This window comes from Pinus tabuliformis, chromosome J (assembly GCF_031772625.1).
Source record: "Pinus tabuliformis cultivar Carrire ecotype Pingquan chromosome J, CPIR1, whole genome shotgun sequence".
NCBI lineage: Eukaryota > Viridiplantae > Streptophyta > Pinopsida > Pinales > Pinaceae > Pinus > Pinus tabuliformis.
In genome coordinates, this window is record NC_142295.1 from 834,370,038 (window position 1) to 834,389,393 (window position 19,356).

General features: G+C 40.1%; 1 protein-coding gene across 2 annotated transcripts in view; it reads left to right on the top strand.

The window, feature by feature from the left end:
- The window catches only part of LOC149229296 (DEAD-box ATP-dependent RNA helicase 18-like), a 227,135-nt gene that overhangs the window by 57,797 nt on the left and 149,982 nt on the right, over positions 1-19,356 (top strand). For both annotated transcript variants that reach the window (XM_089378557.1, XM_089378556.1), the window contains exons 2-3: positions 14,039-14,275; positions 14,583-14,843. In XM_089378557.1, the coding sequence (XP_089234683.1) occupies positions 14,039-14,275; positions 14,583-14,843 (498 nt within the window). The remainder of the gene's footprint in view (positions 1-14,038; positions 14,276-14,582; positions 14,844-19,356) is intronic.

Here is a 19,356-nt window from a genome sequence, read left to right on the forward strand (position 1 = left end):
ATGATAAAACTTAAAGGTTTTGCAGTATATATATATTTTTGAATTTTAATTTTTTCCCCTTTTCTTTGGGAAGGAGAATGCTTCATACCCCCACCTGAATGGGGCGCAAAGAGCAGACATCCTGCAACTTATATGCCATGTGACAGAGTAAACCACATCGTTGACTATTAAGTTTCTGGAGCTTTTATTTTAAAATTTAAAACAAGTAAAAATCTCCTCTGAACAGTTTGTGTGAGAGGAATCCCAAGAAGAAAATCTGAAAATCCCTCCCATAATGAAATTTCAAATAACCTATTTTTCCATTCGGAATAATTTAGCCAATTGTAAACTTATTTTAAATGGAAAGAATAATTGTAAACTTTTAAGTTTTTTTAAATGGAAAGAATATAAGTCAGAGAACCCTCTCTATTGAATTAAAAAAAAAAAAACCATAAACAAATCAAATTGCAACCAATGAAGTTTGAGTGTTTGCAAAAATTCTTAAATGGAATATGAAACATTAAACATAAATTCCTGCTTGCCTTCAAACATACTATACGAAAGGTGAACTGTGGCTAACTGAAATTGTATCCTGCTTGCTGAAATTTTATCCACTGGTGTGACAATCTGATAGTCTAGTTCACGGATAGTTTTGCAGAAAAGGACTTTTATTTGGAAGTGTGGAGGAAGCAAACAATTTTGAGGACAATCCAACCAATTACACATTCAAAGGAGAAAAAATTTAATAAAATGAGCAATTTCCAACATAACCGAAGTGGCCGAATTCTAAAGCAAGACATCAAACCATTCTAAAGCAAGACATCAAACCAAGTAGACTTTTTGAACCAACCACACAGAGTGCAATAAAGCTATCTTTGGCAAAACCCAGTTAGGAGATGCACTATAATTTTCAATTCCAGAAGCATATGTAAACAATTGAGGGAAAAACGTAGGATTTCCGGTAATTTCTAATTACAAAAAGGATTGTTGCCCAGAGAAAGCTGGTTTAAGCAATGTTTGTGGGGCGGCGAAAATTAAAAATACACAATGTAAATAAATTCTCCAAATGCATACCAAAAGAAACATAAGCCCATTGCAACGCATTATCAAATATAACAAAAATTCACGACAAACTCGACCTTTGTTTCTGATAAATCCAAATCAATTACGACCCATAAAAGCATACCAAGCCCATTTTGGGGATCTATATCTTAAGCAGATGCGAGCAAAATAGGGTCACAGGGCTATATCTAAGTTTAAGCTCGGATACGATGTACATCCATAAATTAGAATGCAAACAAAGTTCAAACACTTACAGGCAGGGGAACACAGGGAAAGCACGATAGGCGAACAGGCAGCGAACATAGCAACTTACTCCTCAACGAACAGAGTTGAATAGTTGATGAACTAAGAGCTGATGAGGGACAATTATATAGAAAAAGATCAGTCACTTTTGCTGCCAATTCTAAGTAAGTTTGCCGCCAAAAAATTGTGCGAGCTTTTTGGGTATGCATGGATAAGGAGCCCATAGGAGCTTCGATCCAAGCTCCCACTTGAAACCCGCTTTAGAAACTACGATTTTGGTTGAGACAAGCTCCCAAAAAGCTCCAAAGCTCCAACCACGGTTTCCTCCCATTTTGGAGCGTTTTGTACCAACTCCTAAGCTCCCAGGAGTGCCGGAGCTTGGGGTACTTGCTCTCCAATGACCAGGAGCAGTACCCGTGCAACATTGAGAATTATAAATAAGTAAATTCTAAATTGAAAATTCTAATGAGTGATGACTTGTCACTTACGTGGCATGAAGAGGGTCCTTTCCCTAATAGCACCATCAAAGCCAAATAGGCCAACACAAGCCTGATAAAACAGTATCTCGCGATTCGTTTTGCTACGAAGCTCAAGATCAGGTACCATCCTCTGAATACAAGATTGGAGCCCTTCCATCACCTCGCCATCAAAATCAAAGACGCATTTGTATGAAAATGCGGGGTTGAGGAAGAGTGCTGCTGCATGAATGGGTCAATGAAGAATCCCTGTCCACCGACTATCAATCACATCCCATAACATCATATGCATATCAAGCCCAACAGAGCCCTTGTCTGCATAATAAGAATGAATGGCTTCCTTGGCAATATCCATGGCTTCATACAAATAAGCCATTGCAGGCTTGTCCCTATATACCAATCTCAGAACCTTTACTATAGGTTCACTAACTGAGCACACTTCTTCTCTTCTCTGCCAAAACGTGCCAGTTTACACCATTTTTGCAATGACTCTTCCGTCTTGTCTCTTGCTGTATCTACAATCACGCCACTCATAAGAAACAAACATTTGCTTCAACTCGAACTTGCATCGAAGCAAAGGTTGAAGAGTAATAAAGTTGGTGGAAAAACGTGTGATTGCAGGATGCTGCAACTCCTTGTTTCTAATGTATCTCCTCATGAGGCTAAGAACAAAATCATGGTTATAAATAAAGTTGGGGACGCTCCTAGCCATATCAATCACCTCCTTGGTGAAGGAGAGTTTCCCCATATCCTCAAGTAGCAAATCGATACAATGTGCTGCACACGGAGTCCAGAACAATGTGCTGTGCCTCTCCATAAGCATCCCGCTGACAGATACATAACTAGCTGCATTGTCTGTTATGACTTGCACCACATTCTGCACACCAATCTCTCGGATGAACCCATCTAACAACTCACATATCATTGCTGCATCTGTTATATGTGATGATGCATCCACTGATTTAATAAACATGTTAGCTTTAGGACAATGTACCAAGAAATTTAGAAGGGTCTTACTCTTCCTATCTGTCCAGCCATCAGACATCACTGTGCATCCAGATACTTCCCATGTTTGTTTCAACTCCGCCAATCTAGAGTTGATGTCCTGCTTTTTTGCTTGAAGAATTGGCCCTCGCAACTCCTCATATGTAGCAATTTTGTACTCTGGGCCCACAACAACAATAGCATCACACATTGGCTGCCAAAATGGATTGGTTTTGGTGATGTTGAGAGGTAAGTCGCTCCAAAAAAGACACTTCTCCATAACACTATCTGCTTCTTGCTTCTCCCTTTTTTTAACAATTGATTTTATGGAAGGTTGTGCTCTATTTCTTGTTCGTGGAACAAAAAATGATGACCTCACACTCCCAGTAACATTAGCACTAGCAGTAGCAGGTGATGCTGTGGAGCCCCTCCCACTACCCTCAACCTCAAAATCAGAGGAAGATATCTCGAAAGATCTACCTGCACGTTCAACCTTGTTTCTTTCTGCCTCTTCATTCTTTCTATCTTTTTCATCAATTGCTTCAAGAGCTTTTTGTATAAGCTCCGCATTAGAAACTGTACAAAGCCCAACAACATGTCCAGGGAGTCTAGCCAGATGGTATTTCAATCGCATAACCCCTCCTGTCATCCTGGTCCCACACAATTTGCATGATAGATATGCCCAATTTGTCCCACCATCAGGCTCCCCATACTCCCAAAAATGGGTCCAAGGCTTTTGGCATATTTGTAGTGAGCTAATTCAAACATAGGGCACAAAAATAAAATAAAATTGGAATTGATGAATAAAGTTACTCCACCCATACACAAAAAATAATAAGTAATAACCACCTCATTTTAAAAAATAATTTTTTTGCTACATTATTTGCAATGTGAATTCAATGAAAATGGCAATAAGTGTTAGGATATTCCGACACATAGGATATAGTTAAGTTCAACTTGGTCTAGTTTAGAGTTAGGTATAGAGTTAGGTAAAGTGTGTTTCTTTACCGTTGTACATTTTGTAACTTACAATCCGACGGTCACGATATGTAGTGATCCGACGGTTCACTCTCACCTCGGTATTACCGACACTTGATCCGTGGCTTGACACCCGATTGGTCCATGAGTTCTATTTAAAGCGCATGGAGGGTCATTGTTCGGGTAATCCGTGCATGAGAGAAGCTTATGTAAATTTTCATTCTTTGATTAATAAATTGCCTGTAGTACCCACGTTGGGACAGGCCGTGGACTGTTTCCCTCCTTGCACTCTGAGGGTTTTAACCACGTCAAAAATACTGGTGTATTGATTTGAGATCTGGTTGTGAGCGGTGTCCTTTTGGTATTCTTTCTGAGGAACTTACCCTGTAAATTCCTACATGGTATCAGAGCTATTTGAGGGCCGCGTCCGTTGGTGATCCAAATCTGAAGCCGGTAGAACTGCATGCGGCTGTCGTTTCCTAGATCTGCTGTTTCTGACTGCTTTCGGGCCGAGAGGACTGCTCTGTTGCGTTCGGAGCATCTGTTTCAGTGAGGAACCCCTTTCGTTTCACGCGAAAAGGTTTCCGGTAGCCCTAGCTGCGTCATTTTTCAGATCGGGAGGTATACAGTGTTTTTTGCAGTTTACTGTTATTTTCTCTCTGCTTATTTCGGTTTCGGTTTATTTAGCCTTTTTTTTAACCGGATCTATACCTTTCATTTCTGCGTATGCTCTTTGCCCTGCGACTCTGTGCGATCTGGGCAAATCAGAAACAGAAAGGAAGGATTTTTCTCATGCGTATGCTCTTTTCCCTGCACCTTAGTGTGATCTCGGAAAATCAGAAACATTGAGAAAAATATTTAGTTTTTCGGCTAAAGCTAACTTTGAGATTTTTTTTAAAATTTCTAGTTTTTTGGCTAAAGCTAACTTCGAGCCGCAAGGTTCGTTTTTCTTTGCATATTCGTGTTGGGTTTTGTGTTTTGTGTTTTGTAGGGAAAAAGAGCTTTCTCAAGGCAAGCACGCAAATCAAGGCCCCCCCCCCCCTCTCTCTCTCTCTCTCTCTCTCTCAAATTTTTTGTATAGATCAATTGGTTCAAAGCTATTTTAAGAGAGTAGAGGTCTTGGGTTCAAGTCTCCATTTTGTGGGGGCGGATTTTTTCATTCCCGCACATTCGCGCACTTTGCCGGCAACGTCAACAATTTTTTTTTCAAAAAGCCATAACTTCTTCATCCGGAAGCCTTTTTCAGAGCCGTTTTTTTTAAAACCGCCTATTTTTTCGAGATCTATCCATTGGAACACTTACTTTCAGCATCTTCAGCTTCAGTTTTTTTTCAAAAAATGGAAAGTCCATGCCAAGTCATTCTTGACAGCACTAACTACTTCCAATGGGTAGCCTACATGGGAGATTTACTTAGAAGTAAAGGTCTCTTCAGAATAGCCACAGACCAAGAGAAGAAACCAAAAGATGAAGACAAGGCTGAAAAATGGGAAAATAGAAAAGATCAAGCACGTGGTTTGATAGGAATGTCTATTTCTCCTGATCTTAGATTCCACATTGCAGAACTTGAAACTCCTCATGAAGCATTAGAAAAACTCGCTAAAGTTTTTGGGATTAAAAATGAAATTAGAGCCCATCAACTTGAAAATGAGTTGCTTACTTTGGATCCTAATAATTTTTCTTGCATTGAAGATTTCTTGTCCAAATTCAAGACCCTTAGATATCTCTTGGAAGGTGTTAAAGTTAAGAAAGAAGATGGTAACCTTATTTATTCCATCCTTACTAAGTTGGGACCAGCCTACTCTGTATTTGTTTCCACTTTCCATTCTACAAGGGAAGCTTTCATTTGTCAAGGCAAAGACTACAAGCCCCCTTCCTTTGACTCCTTTTGTGATTCCTTAATAAGAGAACAAGAAAAACTCTTACACCTTGGTCTTCTTAATCTTGGAAACTCTTCCACGAAAGCGTTAGCCGCCCAGCAGCAACCAAATTCAAAGAATCCTAAGAAGTCATATCCTCAAAAGAATGGTCCTAAACCAACTCAGCCTCAAAATGAAAGATCATTTCAGCAAAATGATAAGACCAATAAAAACAAATGGAAGAAGACTGATAGACATTGTAACTTTTGTAATCGAGATGGCCACTTAGAATCTAAATGCTTTAAGAAGATGGAAGCCTTGGAAGCCGCAATGAAGAAACATAACATCCATGTGGAGCCTACTTCAACTTCAACTTCCGGAATGGCACTTTCTGCATGTCATTGTCAATCATCTCAGTCTGGTTATGCATTAAATGTATCTTCTTCTTCTTCTCATTCTCATGAGTGGCTCATTGATTCTGGAGCCTCTTGTCACATGGCCAAAAACCAAGCCATGTTTTCTTCTTTAAATGATTGTAACACCAAAAATATATATATTGGTGATGATAGATCTCTTAATGTTGTAGGGACTGGAACTGTTCATCTAGACAATGGTCAGTTTAATGATGTATTATGTGTTCCAACCTTATCCTGCAACCTTCTATCTGTCTATCAGATAACTCATTCAGGTGAAGGTAAAATTGTTGAATTTTCACCTCATGATGTTGTAATCAAGGATCTAAAAGATCCTAAACAGATTCTAGCTACTGGTCTTGCTGATGATTCCAAAAGGTTGTATAAGTTTCACAACTTTGGGTCATCAAATCTTCCCTCAGTATTTGTTGCTCATAATGATGAAGTGAGCAAACTTTGGCATGAGCGATTTGGTCACTTAAACTATCGCTCCCTTCAGCATCTATGTAAAGAAAATATGGTGACAGGTCTTCCTATGGTATCTTGCAGAGATGGTGTTTGTTCCGGATGTGTACTCGGAAAACATCATCGGGACAGTTTTGACAAACGTGCCTCTTGGCACGCCTCAGCCCCTTTACAGCTTGTGCACAGTGATTTATGTGGTCCTCTTCCTGTTGCTTCATTCTCTGGCTGCAAGTACTTCTTAACTTTCATTGATGATTTCTCCAGACGCACTTGGGTATACTTCTTAAAACTCAAGAGCGAAGTATTTAACACTTTTTTGGCCTTCAAAGCCTTTGTTGAAAAACAATCTGGACATCAAATTCTTAAGCTAAGAACTGATAATGGTGGAGAATATGTTAAAAACACATTCATCAACTTTTGCACCGAAAATGGAATTCAAATGCAACATACTGTTCCATACACTCCACAACAAAATGGTGTAGCTGAAAGGAAAAATCGCACCTTAAAGGAAATGGCTAATTGTATGCTGCAATCTAAAGGACTCAGTCTTAGTTTTTGGGCCGAAGCAATTAATTGTGCAAATTATATAATCAATCGCACTCCTACTAAGGTTCTAGAGAATATCACTCCAGAAGAAGCTTGGAGTTCCATTAAACCAGATGTAAGTCACTTTCGTGTGTTTGGAAGTGAAGCATGGGCCCATATTCCAGATGAAAAGCATAAAGCTTTAGAACCTAAGAGTGAGAAATGTACTTTTGTTGGATATTCTGAAGATGTAAAAGGTTATAGACTTATTCCATTTAAGTCCAAAAATGTTATCATTAGAAGAGATGTAAAATTTGATGAAAATAAATCGGCCTGCGAGCCTAGTCCGGCGGATGTGCCACCTCTTCCTATCTCTTCTACTTTTGAAAACATTTCTTCTTCAGATGATGAAAGTGAGGATGATAATCCTCCCCCACCTTCTCAGGATCCTCAACTTCCAAGATGGGTCCGTGCTACTCGGGATGCAGCAGGTGATCTTGCCGGTGATCCTACAGATCAGCGACGTACACGTTCTCAGTTTGAAAGAGCCTCTTCTTTACTGGCTCAAGCTCCAGTAAATCATGATCCTGACACTTTTGCAGAAGCTTCAGGCCATCCACATTGGGAAGCAGCTATGAATGAAGAATATCATTCATTGATGACAAATGATACATGGGATCTTGTTCCTCTACCAAAGGGACGCAAACTTGTTAGATGTAAATGGGTTTACAGAACCAAGTATGGACCAGATGGGAAAGTTGATAAACATAAAGCTCGTCTTGTTGCTAAGGGCTTTTCACAGGTTGAAGGCATTGACTACACTGAAACCTTCTCCCCTGTTGCCAAAATGAACTCTATCCGCCTTGTTCTTTCCCTTGCTGCCTCTTTAAAATGGGAAGTCCATCAGATGGATGTTAAATCTGCCTTCTTGCATGGGGACTTGCAGGAAGAAATCTATATGGAACAACCCATTGGCTTCATACAAACAGACTCCAGCCTTGTTTGTCGACTTAAGAAATCCCTTTATGGTCTCAAGCAAGCTCCTCGGGCTTGGTATGCCAAAATGGATAGCTTTCTTTTAGAATCTGGCTTTTCTAGGTGTCATTCTGACAATACTGTCTACACCAAGAAAGTGGGCAACTCTCTTATCATCCTTGTTCTTTATGTTGATGATCTTATTCTTACTGGTAGTGATCCCAACCTTATAAACCATGTGAAGTCTAGCCTTAAAAAGAAATTTGAAATGACAGACTTAGGACACTTACACTATTTTCTCGGTCTTCAAGTCTTGCAATCCAAGGAGGGTATTTCCCTTTCCCAGTCCAAGTATGCTTGTGATATTCTTCGTCATTTTCACATGGAAGACTGTAAGCCAGCCCCTTCTCCCTTTCAGTCTGGAGTCAAACTTTCAGTCTCTTGTACTTCTCCTGAAGTTGATGCTACCTTATACCGTCAACTTGTAGGAAAACTCTTGTATTTAACCCATACTCGTCCTGATCTTTCCTTTGCTGTTGGCCTTGTTGCTCGTTTTATGCAAAACCCCCGTGAAAGTCATTGGAAAGCAGCTAAAAGAATACTTCGTTATGTTCGAGGTACAGTACAGTTTGGGATTCATTACAGTGCCAAAGCAGCTCCTCTGTTAGTTGGTTTCACTGATTCTGATTGGGCTGGTGACCCTGATGATCGGAAGTCTACTGCCGGTTATGTCTTCACTCTTGGTTCAGGACCTATTACATGGGCTTGTAAGAAACAGGCTGCCATTTCTCTTTCGTCAGCAGAAGCAGAGTATCGTGGTGCCGTGGAAGCTAGTAAGGAAGCCTTGTGGCTTCGTCAGATCCTATCAGAGTTTGGCTTTGAGCAGCAGCATCCAACCACACTTTGGTGTGATAATCAAAGTGCCATTCAGCTATGCAAAGATCCAGTCCAGCATCAGCGCAGCAAACACATTGAACTACACATGCACTTCATCAGAAAGCTCATTCATGACCATGTTCTTGAAGTGCAATATTGTCCAACAGATGATCAGGTTGCAGACATCTTCACAAAGGCTCTCACAGAGGCGAAGTTCACTAAACTTCGATATATGCTTGGAGTTCAGGAAGTTGTCACTAAGGGGGGATAGGCTCTAGTGCCTCCTTCCTTCTCCTATTGTGTCATATTTGTAAATCCTTCAATCCTATCCCAAGTTGTTCTTAAGGGGGGATGTTAGGATATTCCGACACATAGGATATAGTTAAGTTCAACTTGGTCTAGTTTAGAGTTAGGTAAAGTGTGTTTCTTTACCGTTGTACATTTTGTAACTTACAATCCGACGGTCACGATATGTAGTGATCCGACGGTTCACTCTCACCTCGGTATTACCGACACTTGATCCGTGGCTTGACACCCGATTGGTCCATGAGTTCTATTTAAAGCGCATGGAGGGTCATTGTTCGGGTAATCCGTGCATGAGAGAAGCTTATGTAAATTTTCATTCTTTGATTAATAAATTGCCTGTAGTACCCACGTTGGGACAGGCCGTGGACTGTTTCCCTCCTTGCACTCTGAGGGTTTTAACCACGTCAAAAATACTGGTGTATTGATTTGAGATCTGGTTGTGAGCGGTGTCCTTTTGGTATTCTTTCTGAGGAACTTACCCTGTAAATTCCTACAATAAGAGGGTGCATTTGAAAGTTTAAAAAAGAAATGGAGTTTGCTGTCCAAATATGTAGAAAACCCTTGAATTGACTCATGGGCATGAAAATCATAGCAAATGGAAAAAAAAAGAAGCAAAATGTTGGTAGGGAAAGAGGCAAAAGCAAGAATAACCCTAAATATATGAAAAAAATCATTAACATAGGGGTTTTTAAGAACATACCTGTTAATGGAAGAAATGAAGTTTGTCTCACTGTTCTTCAATCTTTAATCAACAAAAAATTCTTAGTTGGTGGTGATAATGGCTATTTGATCCGCAATTTCTCCTTGACAACCACCACAAAGCTCTTCCCCTTCCTTCTCTAACAATTAGAAATCAAAATGAGGAAAAAAAAGGCAAATTTCCCTTTTCTAGCCGCGACCCAGCTGGCCCGATGATATTTTATATTGTCGCACGATATTTGTCCTAGATATCAGCGATATCTCGGAAATATCGCGATATTTTCGAGAGCCAAAATATCGTGATATTTTCTCTACGATATTTCGGCTCGCCGAAAATATCGCGATATTTCCGATATTCGCTGATATATCGACGATATTGTCATCATTGATATGAGCATTACTATAGCCAAATTTGAAAATTAAACCCATAATTTCAACATCTAGAAGTCAAATCTCTTGGAGAACAGTGGATTTGATGGTTTTTCTTAAAGAAAAAATGATTCTCGAAGCCCAAGGATCCAGGAGGGGCTTTAACTTTGAAGCAAACAATGGTAAGGCACACTGACTGCATACTGTTTAATTTTATAACTTCTATGAGAGAATCACAAGTATGGATGATAATGGTAGAAGCAGTTTCAAACTTTAGTACAGACGAAGAAAAAGGTAACGTGCTGCTGAGAAGATGGATGGTTCTCTTGGGCTGCTGTGATCCTCCTAGAAGCCTATGGTCGAATTTTAGAGGGAGCTCAGGTGGTGCGAGTCAAAGATAAAATAATGATACATTTAAACTCAAGCTGTTGGTGGCTGATTTTTGATCCACACGAACACCTGATTTATTGACTTGTGTTGCTATATACTACAAGAATGTTGAATATTTTATGAAGAAACCTAAATTTTTATTTGTGAAATTCTTGTACTGATAGTTTTTGGTTCATATTTGTTTATCAACAGTCTTTATCATGTCTTCTGTGCACTTTACCATCTGTATTATAATTTGTGTATATTCTGATCTTATCTTTGTTGACAAATGTAACTAGTGTCAGTCTTCATAATGTAATAAAAAAAATGTACTATTGAAATATTCATTATATTCATTTAGTACATTCATTATTCTTAATTTTATTCTAGTCAAAGCATGTTCTTCATGCTTCTAGGGTCTATTGAGTCAAAAGAAAATTTGTCACTAGTCAAACAATGTAAAGTTCCATTTGGACTATTTGAAAGAAAAAGAAAAATTATTTTGTTTGAGTCAAAAAGTCAATTTTGTCACCACAAGACCAAGTTGGTCTTGCCTAGATAAGTCGGCCTCAAAGAGGCACCTATTTGACCTCCTGGACAACTATAAATAGGAGACACTTCGACCTCATTTGCTCACTCATCACAATCATCGATTTCTGTGCCAAGGAGAAGAAAATCAACAAAAGTCAAAGGAGAAAGAAGAAGTCAAAGGAGAGAAAAAAAGATCGAATTTTTGCCTATTTCTGCTCACACGTGCAAAGGTGGTGGGGCAACTCTGCGAATTACAAGTTTGAAGTTGCAGGTCTGAATTTTTGTGTTTGACCAGATTTGAAGAGCATTGACCAACGTTGACTATTGTTGACTTTGAGTTGGTTGGGGAAGTTTTGAAGGAGGGCTGTCTTGGGTCTTTGTGGAGGTCTTGGTCTTGGTCTAAAGTCTTGGATATCTTACTTTGATCTGATTCTATAAGAAGAGGATTGGTTGGGTATTCCCCTTTGTGGGGTTTGCCCTGGCTTGGAGCCTACATCTTGTGTTCTTTGTCTCTTGTGATCTTCATGTTTTGAATATTTTGGTAATTGCTTTATGAAGAGAACATAATTAAAATAATAAAAGCCAACTACACTCACAAGTAATTATCAAGTTAAGAGGAATCAACCCTAATCTACTAGCATTTTGATTTCTCAACAACCTTGTGGGAAGGGTCAATCAAAGAAGGATTAGAAAATTAGGCTCATGAGTGGATTCTTCTGACCAAGCAAATTTATCCAGCGAAAGACAAAAGTAGTTTCCATTGATAGCCTCACACGAGAATGAATACATTTTGATAATGTTTTTCAGATTAATCACATCACAAGTTGTTGGTCGACGTTTCGAACCATCTAATGTGGTTCATTCTCAGGACAAAGGTGAAAAATCCAATCCATCAGAATGTTAAAAGAACAGAGATGCATCCGGTTCCAGAGTTAGCCATTAGGAAATAAATGTTAGGAACTAGCCGTTAAAAATTAGTTATTGAATAAATTTATGTATTTATTATCATTTTATTTTATTTTTAATTAAAATAGTATTGAATTCAAATCACTTAAATTAAATTAATAATAATAGAATAGGAAATGAATATTTTAAATGTATAATCATAATTAAAAATAAGTTTAATCTTTTTTTTAACAAATAGTTTTTAAATAAAATTAATAATATTTAACCATTATTTTCAAATGTTATTATATTAAAATATTGGAGAATATTTTAAGAGGAAATTCAAAGAGGATATATATATATATATATATATATATATATATATATATAAAAAAGAAAATTAATACATAAATAAATAAATAAATAAATTAAAAAAATAAAAAAAATAAAAAAATATTTTTTTACAAAGAGAGGGCAGGGATCCAACTTCTACTTAACTTCCAACCATCGTCCATGTTAAGATTAATAGCGTGCTTTTCAATTTCAATGGCCTCTCTAAGCTTCCTATGATGGAAGTGATCAACCCTAGCGATGACCCGAGAATCCTCAGTGTAGACATGGTGTTTGGATTTCACCGCATGTTCAACTAAGTTTGCGGAATGAGAACTGTTGTGCTTAATATCTGCTGCATGTTCTTCAATTCTTTGGTTAATGGAGCGACTGGTTTCTCCAATGTAGGGAATCCCACATGAACATGGGATGGAGTAGACCCCTTTCATGTCTTTAGGGTTTATAGGGTCTTTAATAAATCTAAGAGAATTTCTAATGGTATTAAGGGGTTTGAAGGTAGTAGAAACTTTGTTCTTTTTGAGAATATGAGTTATTAGTGGTCCCCTGGATAAAGGGAAGATGAACACTGGAGATTATATCATTTCGAGAAGGTTTAACCCTTGATTCTTTACTAGCCCTTTGAAAAGATCTGAGGCCCTGTTGCCTGCTATAGCCATTATTTTCAAAAACTTTCAGAAGATGAGATTTTTCCTCTTCTAAGTGATTTTCAACAGAAATTCTTAGAGCACGGGTGGCAAGGGTGTTGAGAACCCCGAGTTTTTGTGTCGGAAAATGATGAGAACTAGCATGAAGATATTGCTCTGTGTGCGTTTTTTTGTGAAAAACTTGGTGAGAAACGGAACCATCATTCATTCTAGAGAGGAGACTGTCAAGAAAAGGAAGGCATCCATCTACTTCGATTTCCATTGTGAATTTGATGGAGTCAGATTGGGAATTAAGATGGTTGAGAAACAAATTTAAATTTTCACGACCATGGGGCCAAATGATGCAAGTATCGTCAACAAACCTCTTCCACCGCTTGAGGCAAAGTTTGAGCAGAGGCCAAAGCTTTGGACTCAAAATCTTCCATGAATAAGTTGGCAACTATAGGGGAACATTCATTTAGAATTTGCAATAAATATGGTTAAGTTTTATTGATTATCTGGGTAAAATTCCCCATCCTTCAGTGTGTGGGTTATAATATGATATCCTAGGGCTTAGATTCAAGTAAGATTGTCAGTGGGTCATGATTTCTACTCTGAAAGATATAAACACTGGGTTCTTTTATGATACAGTTAAAAAATGAGGCTGGACTCTATTCAAATAAGCAACAAAACCAGATCCAATTATACATCCATAGAGTTGGTGCAGACAGTGGGTGATATTCAGTTTGAATTTTTATGTTGATCACAGCGACTCTTGAGTAGAAGTTCTAGGAAACAATAATATAGTTTAATTCCTTTCAGATACAGTTCAGTTTGAAGTTGAGAGCATTTATATTCACAGTTCTGTTTGAAGTTTTATGTTGACCTCTACTGCATGACTAGAAGCCCTAAGGAAACAAAAATATGGTTTAGTCCCTTTCTACTACAGCTTCTGGCTATGTTTAAGCTTGCTGAGAAAAATCAAGGCAAAATCTTTCTTTCAACCATTCTGATTGGTTTTTGATGTTTTAGCAAAATTTTTATAACATTACTGATAAGATACAGGTCATCAGGTTGCAGGGATTATAATTTCTCCAACAAGAGAATTGGCATCCCAAATATACCATGTGATAGAGCCATTTGTTTCTACTCTTCCCAATCTCAGGTGCATGCTTGTCGTTGGTGGGACAGATGTGGCAGCAGATTTAAAGAAGCTAAAAGAGAACGGGGTGAACATAATTGTAGGTACACCTGGGCGCTTAGATGATATCATGGAGCGAATAAACATTCTAGACTTTCGGCGCTTTGAGGTACTATCCACTACTTAAAGCACATGTTGAAGGCTGAGTTAATAGTCAGTTTGATGGTTTGAGCTGGAAACATACAACTTGTTTGTTATGTATGGATTTAAAAAATTATAAATCTTTCTCCATTTCGCTGTAGCCTGTACTCATAATTATAGAGGCAAGGTACAGCTTGGATGGCAGAGTGTTCCATCATAATCAAGTTTCAATAATATGAGTTTGGAAAAAGTTTGCAAGAAATTTTATGTACTTGATAATATGATAGAGTAAAACATGAAATTGAAGGTAAAGTTTCAAAGCTTATTTGGAACAGGTTCTTATTTTAGATGAGGCAGATAGGCTATTGGATATGGGTTTTCAGAAACAGTTGTCATCCATTATAGGCCGTTTACCAAAGCAACGGCGAACAGGACTTTTTTCTGCTACCCAGACTGAGGCAGTTGAAGAGCTTTCAAGAGCTGGGCTTAGGAACCCAGTGAGGGTTGAAGTCAGAGTAGAAGCAAAATCTAAGATTCGATCATCCACTATGACTGATATGGTTTGCTCGAGGACACCTGAAGGGCTTCACATTGAGGTATATTCTGAAGCAATTATTATGCAATATTTTTGTTACAAACTTCCTTTTCTATAGACATAGATACTTCCTTGATATATTTTAAATTTTATTCATCATGATTTCTTTCGAACAGTTGCTTTACATATTCAACATGATCTCCACTTTATTAATATAGAAGAATGCTTATTTGCTAGTATGCTATTTGTTTATAGTGCGCCTAGTATGTTTGGTTCATTAGGGTCTGCACTCTTTGAATGTAGTTGATTCATTGCATGATGGTGAATCAACAGCATATCCCTTCTATAAAGAAAAGACAATGGAAAGAGTAACAGACCTGCAGATATTCGTTATCACTTTGGTGTTGTTTTTCTCAAGTTAAGAGGGGTTTTATGGCCTGAGGTGGATTTTGAAAGGGTCGTTTCAGTTTCTTTTTTAATGTGAGAGGTTATTATTCTAAGGTTCATAGGCAATTTGTCAAGGATTTTGTCTTTTTTTTTGTGAAAATTCCTGAATCTAACACATCAGAAACCCCTACTGCAATTACTGGTTTACAATCTCCTACTTGTTCATTTCATTAACAAGTTATTTAATTGCATAAACATTGAAGTAACATTGAAGTAAACACTATTGCAGCCTTCACAAATATACAGATCATGCACTGAAATAAACTGAGACAATAACACAAGGGACACCGTTATTTTTGGACAATCGTCCCCGGAAAAACCCAATTCGGGAAAACCGGTGCAACATATAGAGGGTTTGTATTATTAAGTAGATTTCATGAATACAACTAGGGTGCCAGAAATGGCTCACCCAACAGAGAATATCCTTGGCAGTAGTACCTCTATTCGGAGATAGATATTTCGGCAAATCAACAATCGGATGATCAAACCCCACAGTGACTCTGGCTGTTCCCTATGCTGGACAGCGAAAGCTGCTCTAATCACTGCTCTGGAACTGCGTCAATCCTTCAGGAGCTGCGTTACCCTCTCCTGGCTTAGAATCTGCTGATCTGCTCCTAGTCTGCCCCACAGAATCTCCCCAGCGTTGCCTCTGAGGCCCAGCGTCAGCCTTTGCGGTTTTTGCGTCTCACTGCGTTAGCCCTTTGTGTCCTCTGCGTCAGCTTTATGGCATTTGAGTCAGCCCTTTTTGGGCCTACGCTGCCTCTCCCAGCACTGCGCTGCCTCTTTGCTATGTATTCTTAAGCCTCAGAGGAAAGTCCCTTGCTGAATTGCCCCTCGCTGCAACTCTGATCACTAGCTCGATTTCCTCAGCAAACCTCGCCCCAGAAATTCGAATTCTTTGATCACTTGGTGTATCTCCAACTGACCCTCAAGCCTCCTCTTATACTTTTCCTGTTGACGAATCAACGGCAGAGATTAAGTCCCTAATTAACGACTAAGATTAGAACTAGCTTGATCCTCATCACTTAGAACTTTCGCACCCATATTTTATTAATACACATTAATATTTTTATTTTTTCTACGTTTAGACTTAGGAACCCATTAAAAATATTAATTATTTTAATAACTCCTCATCCGGGTGGAATTTCTCCAAATGATTTTTGGGTCTTGGAGATCTCATGTGCCTTAGCCTCTCCAGCAATTTTCAAGGCTAGAGCACATCCGATGCTACCCAAAATCAACACTCCCTCTTAGCAAGGAATGTGCTCTAACAATGCTTCAACATAGAAGCATCACACTGATTCTCCGCATTGGTCCTCTGTGCTGATGCTTGGCCTGCTGCCCCACATCCACTGCACTGTTGCTTCCTGTACTGCTGCCCATGACACTACCACTGCCACTACTACATTTGTACTGCAGCTCCCTCTCAACATGCTGCATCATGCTGTCCATAGCACTGCCATTGCTAACTGTTGCATTGCAACTCAGTTACCGAGAAGTAAGTAACTGACTTCACCCAAACATCGACATCTTGGTCAGTCTGGAAGCCTCGTGACGCTGAAGCTACCTCTATTGCTATCTTGTGCTCCCTCTGCTGTCACTGCGCTGCTGCAACCTCTTCTGTGCCTCTTGCACTGCTACAACCTCCACTGCGCTGCTACAGACTTCTGCACTCTAGTCACTCCTTGCTCCACCTAACACCTGTCATCATGTTACCGTCTTTAAGGGCTCCTATAGCCGTATGTGATCCAAGAGTTTGGGCACCTCAAGGATCCTGCCCCCCCTTCTGTAGTCATCTTGACTACCGCTCCAAGTCTCCCCACCTCTTCTCTAGAGGTGCATGAGCACTCATGGCACAATCGTCATCAGTCTCGACATCCTTCTCTGCCTTTGCTGGAGTAGCCTTTGAGTCAGAAGCTTCTCCCTTGCCTTTCTTCCTGGGGCACTGAGAGGCATAATGTCCCAGCTCCCCATAGTTGAAGCACTTGACCTTGGAGATGTCTTTCTTCTTCCTCTTCTGTAGCCCCTGCTGTCCCGCTGATGCGAGAGCTGCATCCTCCTCCTCCTCCTTGATTCGAACTCCCTTACCGCTACTCCTTGCCTTGGTCAATCTCCTGAGCTCTTCCTATCGAAGAGCTGCCCACATCTCCTCCCAACTGGGGAGAGTTGCTCTGCCCAAAATGCTTTGGACAAACGTCTCCCACTCCTCAGAGACTGCATTCAGGGCAGTCCTGACCATGAACTCTGGATCCGGTGTAGACCCCACGGAAGAGCTGGCCACATTTCCTCCTAATTGGGAGAGTTTCTCCCCCAAAATACTTGGGACAAACGTCTCCCACTCCTCAGAGACTGCATTTAGGGCAGTCCTGACCATGAACTCTGGATTTGGTGTAGACCCCACGAAAGTAAGCTGGTTGCGAATCCCTTGCAACCTGAGAAGGAAGGGATCTATCTCCTCTCCTTTCTGCATCTGATACTGTCTCAGTTGATTTTCTAATAGCATCTTCCGTTGCACGGAAGAGCCCTGATACAAGGTGGTTAGGGTCTCCCACATCTCCCTTGCTGTGTTCTTCTCAGCAATGTGTGGTACTACATGATCTTTGACTCCGTCTAGGATCATGCACTTGGCCTTAGCCTGGGCCTCCTCGTATTTCTTCAATGGATCAGCGTCGACCAGTTCGACAACAACCTTCAAGGCATAGTCCTTGATGCGATTTTTGTCTAGGATTGCCAGGATCCTGCCAGATGACAATATTGGATGCTCCATACAATCTGTCCTGATCCCTCAACCCATTCATTGCCATCTTTGCTCCTCTTCTCTGGACTCCCTCTGAGGCCTGATTTCCCTCTCGGAAATCCTCTGGCCAACCGTCGAGTCACTCCTCTCCAATCCTCCTTTGTCGCCACAACCCAGATCTAAATTTCCTGGCTAGAAATCTATCGAGGTAGTGCTTCCCTCTACTTTGGTTCAGTGTCCTTAGACACTGTTATGCACCGACAGAATCAACGTCCCACCAGCTCCTCAAATCAAAATCTGCACAGCTCCCTTAGCCCTGGCAACTTGAAGAATCTGAGCCCTTTAGGATCTGCGCAATCTCTGTGTGGTCTGAATCTGCTCCTCCTGGCCAACTATGTCAATCTTCCCTAGCTTAGAAGGATGACGTGGCTCTGTGTGAGCTTGATCTGCCCTCCTTTGCCTCTGCGCTGGCCCTTCTCCTGGCTCAGAGTGCTGATGCAGGTACTGCGTGAGCCTCTGCGTCACACTCTCTGCAATCTGTCACTCCTCTTGCCTCTTCAGTTCTGGAACAACGCTGTCTCTCCGGACAGCTGCTTCTCTGCTGCAAATTCTTAGATTTTCTCGGCTGGTGTCCTTAGTCGCCTATGATCTGCAATCATTCTGATACCATGTGAAAATTCCTGAATCTAACACGTTATAAACCCCTACTGCAATTACTGGTTTACAATCTCCTACTTGTTCTTTTCATTAACAAGTTATTTAATTTCATAAACATCGAAGTAAACACTATTGTAGCCTTCGCAAATATACAGATCATGCACTGAAATAAACTGAGACAATAACACAAGGGACACCGTTATTTTTGGACAATCGTGCCCGGAAAAACCCAATTCGGGAAAACCGGTGCACCATATAGAGGGTTTGTATTATTAAGTAGATTTCATGAATACAACTAGGGTGCCAGAAATGGCTCACCCAATAGAGAATATCCTTGGCAGTAGTACCTCTATCCAAAGACATATATTCTAGCAAATCAACAATCAGATGATAAATCCCCACAGTGACTCTGGCTGTTCCCTATGCTGGACAGCGAAAGCTGCTCCAAGCACTACTCTGGAACTGCGTCCCTCCTTTAAGAGCTGCGTCACCCTCTCCTAGCTCAGAATCTACTGATCTGCTCCCAGTCTGCCCCACAGAATCTCCCCAATGCTTCCTTTGAGGCCTAGCATTAGCCTCTGCGGCTTTTGCGTCTTAGTGCGTCAGCCCTCTGCGTCCTCTGCGTCAGCTCTTCTAGGGCCTGCGCTCTCTCCCGGCACTGTGCTACCTCTCTACTATGTATTCTTCAGCCTCGGATGAAAATCCCTTGCTGAACTGCGCCTCGTTGCAACTC